The sequence below is a fragment of the Lynx canadensis genome, chromosome A3, assembly GCF_007474595.2.
Source record: "Lynx canadensis isolate LIC74 chromosome A3, mLynCan4.pri.v2, whole genome shotgun sequence".
Lineage (NCBI taxonomy): Eukaryota > Metazoa > Chordata > Mammalia > Carnivora > Felidae > Lynx > Lynx canadensis.
In genome coordinates this window covers 132556549-132565159 of record NC_044305.1, presented here as the reverse complement: position 1 = coordinate 132565159, position 8611 = coordinate 132556549, and the positions used below count along the sequence as shown (strand labels likewise).

At 49.6% G+C, this 8611-nt stretch overlaps 1 protein-coding gene across 1 annotated transcript; it reads left to right on the top strand.

Annotated features, from left to right (window-relative positions):
- The first annotated feature begins 298 nt into the window (after positions 1-298).
- RRM2 (ribonucleotide reductase regulatory subunit M2) lies at positions 299-7664 on the top strand. The gene is made up of 10 exons (XM_030311658.1): positions 299-456; positions 538-612; positions 987-1130; positions 1435-1551; positions 2126-2259; positions 4079-4173; positions 4302-4435; positions 5388-5492; positions 5584-5697; positions 5776-7664. The coding sequence occupies exons 1-10, from the start codon at positions 346-348 to the stop codon at positions 5926-5928; spliced, it is 1182 nt and encodes a 393-aa protein (XP_030167518.1). The 5' UTR covers positions 299-345; the 3' UTR covers positions 5929-7664.
- Positions 7665-8611: the final 947 nt, after the last annotated feature.

Here is an 8611-nt window from a genome sequence, read left to right as displayed (position 1 = left end):
GGCGCGCGGGGGCTGCAGCCTTTGTCCGGTGGGGCCCGCAGGGAGCCGGGCGGCGGCGCCCCTAGCCCGGTCCACGGGTCCAGGGGATCCGGGGTGGGCCCGGGGACGGGGGTCCCGGGGGTCCCGGGGGGTCCCGGGCGGCTCGGCGCCGCAGCTCCCGCGCGGCTCTCGAACGGCTGACGTGGGGCCCGGTGCATCCAATGGGAAGGCGGCGTCTGGCCACGCCCACTGAGCGCGCAGCCCCGCCGGTGGGATTTTAAAAGCCCGCGCGGCGGCGCGGGGGCTCCCAGGACCCGCGCGCCGCCTCGCCCGCCTCGTCCGCTCCCTGCCGCCGCCGCCGCCACCATGCTCTCCGTCCGCGTCCCGCTCGCCACCATCGTGGACCCGCAGCAGCCGCAGCAGCAGCTTCAGCTCTCGCCCTTGAAGGGGCTCAGCCTGGCGGACAAGGAGAACACGGTGAGGACGCGCGGGCCGGGCCGGGGCGGCGGGGGTCTCCCGGGACGTGGGCATGCCCCCTCACCGCGCGTCTCCCCGCAGCCCCCGGCCCTCAGCGGGAGCCGCGTGCTGGCCAGCAAGACCGCCCGGAGGATCTTCCAGGAGCCCGCCGAGCCGGTGAGTGGGGGTCTGGCCGCCGGCTGGGAAGGGGCCTGTGGGGGCGGGGCGCTGCCGGCAGGGGACGCCAGCCGGCTCTTGGCGCCAAAGCCTCATTGTTTCCTCTGCCGTTTCAAACCCTAGCCCCTCCCCGGCCCGCGCTCCTTTCCCGCCAAAGCATTCCCTCCCTGGCCTGCCACACACTTCCGTAGATTTCCTCCTGTCCCTCTGGTACCTCCCGGTTGTGTTCTATGTAAGATCCATGTGTGACAGCTGACACTTACACACTGAACCACATGAGCTTGCCGACCACTGGGCGCACTTGGCCCGAAGAAATGGCAATTTCATGTGGGACGCCCTACAATTCGTATTTCCATTACCCCCTCGCCCGGCAGAAAACTAAGGTGCTTGTCCCCAGCGTGGAGGATGAGCCACTGCTCCGAGAAAACCCTCGTCGCTTTGTCATCTTTCCTATCGAGTACCACGATATTTGGCAGATGTATAAGAAAGCGGAGGCTTCCTTCTGGACAGCCGAAGAGGTAACGAGGGTCAGGAACCGGGAGACTTAAAAAGGAAGTTTACGCGTTGCCCCCCCAACTCTTGAGGCGGACCCCTGCCCTAGCGGTTATGCCTTGGCTGGAGATATACTTGACTCTTCCTCTGGTTCCTCTTGGGGATGGCTGCCCACCGAGGATGTGAGCTGTTCACACTGGCAAAGGGAGTTCTGGACGGGAGGGATGTTACCGATCAAGCCGTGTTCGTAGACTTTTAAAAGGTTTAAGAACCAAGTATGTATGTGAGGCCCCGCGTGTGTAAACCCCTTGTGAAACTTCTCAACTTCAGGTGGATCTTTCCAAGGACATTCAGCACTGGGAGTCCCTGAAGGCAGAGGAGAGATATTTTATATCGCATGTTCTGGCTTTCTTTGCAGCGAGTGATGGCATAGTAAATGAGAACTTGGTGAGTTTCCAAACAACGTCTGCTTTCGTTCACTTCAAGACTTGAGAGAATGTCCTCTTCCCTCACCTTTAACGTTGTCCCGCCCTGATATCATATGTGTTTGTAAGGTCATAGTTCTATGACATGGAGTTTGCTGTTTTATAATATGCTCTGCAGTTGTTTCTTCCTCATGGGTATCTTTCTCCCCCCCTGGTTCTAGAGAAGCTCAAAGACCATGTTAAGTGCTAGCCATGGGTTTACTCCTCGTGGCTGTGGCATTGCTTTTCTTTTTGTGGCTTTGCTCTTCCGATAACTTGATTCCATGTATGTCTTACTGTGAGTGGATCCTTCCTGCAATGAGTTAGGAAAGAATGAACTGATGAGCGTTCGCAGAAACCCTGCAACACAGGCGTCATCTCTTTTCCTGATTTGTACAATGAGCGTGTGGCATGAAATGCCCAGCTTTACCACAGCATAGTGAAGAAGTATTCAAGTAGAAACACACCTTGTAATGGTACAAAGGGAGTGCGATGGATCTGGGGTCCTGGGGCTGAGTGGCTTCTCCTCAAGCTGCACTGTGATGTTTTACCACTAGGTGGAGCGGTTTAGCCAAGAAGTTCAGATTACTGAAGCCCGCTGTTTCTATGGCTTCCAAATTGCCATGGAAAACATCCATTCTGAGATGTATAGTCTCCTCATTGACACTTACATTAAAGATCCCAGAGAGAGGTGAGTGTTTGGGTGGTATGCCAACGTGTTTGGGACTCACTTATTGTTACCCTGTTGCAAGTTTTTGAGCTTACGTAGGGATAGACAATGGCTCTAGAATGGCTAAGCAGGCAAATCCCTACCACGCGTGGTCACGTCTGCTCTGAGGAAGAGGCCTACATTGACATTAGGAGCCGGTCACTTAAAAACAAAGTTAGGCGGTTACTCCGTTTTCTTGTCGGTCATTCAGTCTAAAACCTTTCTTTGAACAAAACCAAACAAAAAACATCCGTAGAGGCTGTGCACAACGAACTAATTCCTAGGTCTGACGGTTTTGCCTCCTGCGGCAAAGCTGTTAACCTACGACGTGAAGGAGGTAGAGAGTGTACCCAAGTAGAATGTTACTCTCCTCTTAAGGAGCTAGTAACGCAGTACGGGAAATAAGACCTAGAAATAGAAGGGAGACGAGTTACATAATGATGTGCAGGCAGCTCACCATTAGGTGAGTTGAGGCACGGAACTGTTTGACCAAAGTGACGGTTTGTTATGGGATCACAAAGGGGGAGCTTAAGGCCCATCTTACGTTTTGAAGATTGGAGAGGAGGAGAAAGTTAGCAATGGCTGCCTGAGTGCTCTGGGTACTAAGAGCTCAGGAGGGGAGCCTTGTGTGGAGCGGAAGTCTTAAAGCTGAAAAGCAGACTCTTGTAGATTACCAGGGAGAATGTGAAGAGGGAAGGTGAGTGACGACTTGGTAGGGCTAGCAGGATTGGGGAGACGCTTTGGGGGTAAAAACATTGTGGACAGAAATGAGAAAAAAGACAGGGGCGCCTGGGTGGCTCAGTCGGCTGGGTGTCTGACTTCCAGCTCAGGTCACTATCTCGAGGTTAGTGAGTTCGAGCCCCACACGGGGCTTGCTGCTGTCGGCCTGTCAGCGAAGAGCCCGCTTCGGATCCTCTCTCTGCCCCTCCCCCACTTGTGCTTTCTAAAAACATAAATAAATGAGAAAAGACAAAGGTAGGCATAACTGGGATGAATAAGCAGAAGGGGCAGGATCAGGAAAGTCTGATGGTTAAGCTTCAAAAGCCAGGGAGAGGCAGACCCAGGTCTCCAACGGAGCATGTGGACATGGAGAGAGAATGAAGGGAGCCCAACGGTCTGATGACCTTGGCTTTAGAAAACAAGGTCACCTGATAAGGAATGGGCTGGGGAATTTGCAGGCTCCCAAGCTGAGCACAGGGATACATTGGAGGCGGAAGAGGCTAATAAAGACCCAAGTAAGTGTGGGGCCAGTCGATTTTCTTTCCTGACCTGGGATCATCAGTGAGGCATAGAATTATAGTAGGAAGCAATCTCAGGTTGTTTAGTTTATTGGCTTTAATTGTTTTATTATATCCATATGGCACTTGGGGCCCATATAATTGGCCTGATGTTATAGTCTGGTGGTGGAGGGGGTGTCGAGGAAGATAATGGTCAGCATAGCTTAAGTAGTCTTAGCAGTTAAGATTTTATGGCTTTGCACGTTTAAAGATAGGGCCTATGAACCTTGTCATGACCTGGACTTGATATAATTAAGCTGATAAGTGCTCTTGGTGTAATGGACTGAGGCTTTCGATGTGCGTAGATCTCGGGGCTCCCTGTGAATTAAAGAATACTTAGGTTTGTATTAACAGGAACCAAAGGAATGCCGAGATTTTAAAAAACACTGGGGGAAAAGCAAAAACAGTAATGAGAAAACATTTCAGGTTGAGTCTTGATTTGGCCTTCGTTCCCAGTGTTGTTCCCTAGATGTTTGTGATAGGAGGTCTTTGCTATAATTGCTGACGCTCTGGGTGCCTACTAGGGAATTTCTCTTCAACGCCATCGAGACGATGCCTTGTGTAAAGAAGAAGGCGGATTGGGCCTTGCGTTGGATTGGCGACAAAGAGTCTACCTACGGTGAGGACCCCTTTGGCCCCACTTATGCCTGGGCTTCATCCTCCGGTGACGGTCACTGGCTTGTGAGCCCTTCCTGTGCACGTGCTCGGTTGCCCACCAGAACTATGTCGATGTTAACTCTTCCGCAGGAGAGCGGGTTGTGGCCTTTGCTGCAGTGGAAGGAATCTTCTTTTCTGGTTCTTTCGCGTCGATATTCTGGCTCAAGAAACGCGGCCTGATGCCTGGCCTCACGTTTTCCAATGAACTTATTAGCAGAGATGAGGTGAGTCTAATACACACAACAGGCTAATCTGCACCCCAAATATCTACAACTCTTGGGTTCCCTGAAGGGAACTCAAGACAACAGATTGCCTTATGTCTACATTTAACATGTGAGTTCAGTGATACCTGTATTTGGCAGAGAATGAACACTACTTTTCATGTACTGGAAGGTATTTGTATTCTCGATACATTTATATGTCCGTTGCACTGTAGGTGAGGGGATGTTGTGTTATTTTGGCCCGGTAGCCTATCTATGACCCTAGTGTATTTCACAGTTGGCTGTGAGAATCCATTCCGGTCCAGTGTATGTCTTTGAGTGCTATTGGATTAAACTGGAGAGGAAGGTGGAGTATGTCCAGATGTTCTGATTTAAGTCCAGTCTGAAAGGCAAGGGCCATGAACCCTGCCATACTTGGAGCGCAATGAGCAGATCAGACAGCCGATCGTGCCTTGTAAGATGCTCTGCCTTCCTGTAGGGGAACATAGGGATTGCTTGGCATTAAGACTCACGGACTCGATTCACTGGAAACTGCATCACTGGTTTCCTGAGCACTGGGTCGTAAATCTCAACACTAGCCTGGTCACTGAGTTTTGCCTTTCCTGCCAGGAACTGTGGCACAACCAGAGCTCACAGCTGTAGAAAGAATGCTGTAGAAAGAACGCTTGGAGCAGAAGTCCTGTGCCATCCGCTGCCTCACGGAGCAGCAGGGCCGGGACCTGGCCTGCTCTTGCTACCTGGGTAGCAGCATGGAGGGCCTTGCATGCAGATGGGCCCGCCTTGGCATAGGCAGAGCAGACGGCCGTTGGATTCTTCTTCCCTTTTTTTGACAGTTAAAGTGCTTGTAGTACGGCAAGATGTACAAGGGGAATGCAGCAAAGGGTAAAGCCATTTCCTGCTGCATGTGAATGATAAAGGTCTGGCGTTACAGTGATACTAAACCTTTTTTTCCTAGGGTCTACACTGTGACTTTGCCTGCCTGATGTTCAAACACCTGGTCCACAAACCTTCAGAGCAGAGAGTGAAGGAAATTATTATCAATGCCGTTAGGATAGAACAGGTGCGTTTTGCATCAGGGTCTCTTCGTGCTTGCTAGAAGATGTCTTTATTTGTGCTACCGTCTTACTGAGAAGCTCTGTTTTGGTCCCTAGGAATTCCTCACGGAGGCCTTGCCAGTGAAACTAATTGGGATGAATTGCACTTTAATGAAGCAGTATATTGAATTCGTGGCAGACAGACTTATGCTGGAGCTAGGTTTTGGCAAGGTACGGTATTGTTCATAGCCTTCTGGTTCTCCCGGAAACTGGTGTTCTGTATTCAAATTTTGCTGTGGACCTTTTCAGGTTTTCAGAGTAGAAAATCCATTTGACTTTATGGAGAATATTTCACTGGAAGGGAAGACTAACTTCTTTGAGAAGAGAGTAGGCGAGTATCAGAGGATGGGAGTGATGTCAAGTCCAACAGAGAATTCTTTTACCTTGGATGCTGACTTCTAAGTGAACGAAGATGTGCTCTTAATGTTGCTGATTCCTCCCCCTCCAACCCTTCTCATCAAAAAAAAAAAAAAAAAAAAAAAAAAAAAATCAGCTACTTGAAGTGATATCAACTGGCTACACTATGAATCACCAATAGTGTTCATGAATAGTATTGTTAAAACTGTGTAGCTACCTCGTACGCAAGCCTGTTGATTAGTGATGCTAGTTGTCTCCCCTAGAAAGAAGCATGGAAAAAAGCTACTTGGGTTCTTAGGAAAGAGCTTGGCCGTGTTGGGCTTTTGCAAGCACCCTGGCTGTCCGTGACTTCATGGCTCTTAGCAATCATGGCTCAAGGTGTGGGGACTCTCTTGAGTCTGACCCGGCAGGATTAAACAGTTGCTACAAGGCCCTTGGGAGGGGGTCAGCCTTGGTGCTTCAAAGCAGATTTTAAAGTTTACTTACTGCTTTGTATATAAAATTGGCACTTTACACACAAACCTATTTTGTACTGTTGAGGTAAAGGCCTGATTTGACCTAACTTGGTTTCTAGACCAAACGCAGAGCATTCTGTTGACCACTAATGGGAGCCAGTTCGGGATTTACTAGGTGACCCACGTCTGCCAAACCTGTGCAAGTCAAGCATGTTATTTCTACTCTTTATTTTCTTTAATGACTTGAGGTGCTTTGTGATCAGCTTTAAAGTCTGTCCTGCACATACCCCTGGGAATTAGCCAGTTGGTGTCCCAAAGAAGGCAGGTTGCGTTTTATATGAATACAGGTCAGGTCCTGTATGGTGGGATCAGAGGGGACAGGAGCTTCCAACTTAAATCATCAAGGATTAGAATGTGATGTGAGCGGGCTGCTGGTCACATGGGGGTGCAGGAGGAGCAGTTTCTGTCTATTTCTCAAACCGTATTTCCCCCAACTTTGAGTTCTTGTGAAAGACCCTTAGGTCCTTAGCTATAGGATCGGAGGTAGCACCGTACGTTGAGTCTTCAAACGATCCTTGAACAAAATGACCCACTTGAGGTCTTACTCCAGTTAAGTGGCCAAAACCAGGACTGAAATTGGCTCCCTGAAAAGTTGGGGCATTTATTCCGATTTGTTTTCGTGTGTAAGTAGGTACCGTTGACTTCATCCTTTTATATTTGCTACATGCTTTTTAAATTAGGAAATGTCATTTTGCTGTATATGCCCGATGTATCTGTGGTTCATGTTTTGAAATAATTGCCCGGCATCGCGATTCATGATCGAAGTGGATATTGTTCAGTGCACTTACTTTCACTTCAGTGCCTGCCTAAATCTGAGCATTGCCTTGTTGGATTCCTGACCTTCAGGAGAAAACTAGAGTTGCGTGAGCTATAAATACATGTTCTATTCACATATTAATTTTAGAATGAAGTACAGAATAATATACGTAATAAGGCTAGTTTGAGGCAACCTGCCTTTGTTACCCCTGTCCCCCAAGCCCCCCCAAAAAAGGAGAAAACCAGCCAAGATGCTACATGGAACGTGAAGGAGGATACACACCAATCCTTCGGCCACGTTTGTTACCCTGTTGTATTGTGTTGGCTGATTCCTGGCCCTGTTCCCTTGTCTGTTTCCTTCATTTATTGTATAAATTGTCAAATAGTTGATTTAAGCACTTCTGTAAGAGGGGCTTCCTGTCTTTTAAATTATTGTTACCTAAAGTCGATCCAGATCGTGTGGTTTTTACACTCGTGCAACACAGAAGTGAATAAACGTTTTGCCCCGCGTGTCAGGTGCATGCAGTTGGAAGCTGGGAGCGGGTTTTAGGATTCTGCCTCCTTTAGCGTGCAGTGTAAGAATTTCCGCCAGCTCGGATTCAGTTTCCTGATCTGTTTAAAGGGAAACTGGTGTTAGCCTCAAGCACTTAGGAGTCTCAAAATTGAATGCCGCACAGGTGTTACGTAGACTGTTCTCGCATCTGTTCCTTGATAAGATTTGCATTTCAGTTTAGGAAGAAAAAGAAAAAGCAGGGATTTTTGTTTTTTTTTTTCATGAAGACTTAGGAGTTCATTTGCTTTCATCCCATTTTGGGGAGGGGGCTTTCCTAATGCCTGTTCTGGCACAAGGTCTCTAGGAAACGGGTCTGCCTGAAAGGTGACGGTCAAAAGCATCAACTACGCTGCACGCGGAGTTTGTAAGCCAGGACTGACTGGGTTCAATTTCCCAGCAACCCTAAGTGAACCACTTCTCGGCCTCGGTTTTCCCATCTGCTAAACAACAGGCGGTGGGACCAGAAGGGGCTAACGATCTCCCCAGCTTTGTTCTTCCTCGTCTCATCAACTTGACCTGCATGGACTTCTTTGTAGTCTTGGGTTGGTCCCTCTGTCCATAAGTGGCCTTGCCGGGCCTGCCTTCTTAAAGCGTCTTTGAAATCGTGACCTGTGTCTGCCGCTTGAACCCAGCAGGTAGAGGTGGGCAGGGGGTCTGGCCCGCCCTGCGCAGCTTACCTTTATTCTCAAGCAAGAAGCCGATGCGCAAGTGAATCCGAATGTTAGTGCTGTGGTCGTGGAACCAGGGCAGGGAAGGAGCAGCAGAGCTTGAGGTGGATGAGCACTTAGGAGAGGCGTGTGGAGGGGGTGACCTTGTTTCTCTGGAGGAGGAAGGGATGGGAGACTTCCACGGAGAAGGCACATCCAGGTCCTTGCCGTCCCCCTGTCTCAGCATGAGACCTCCA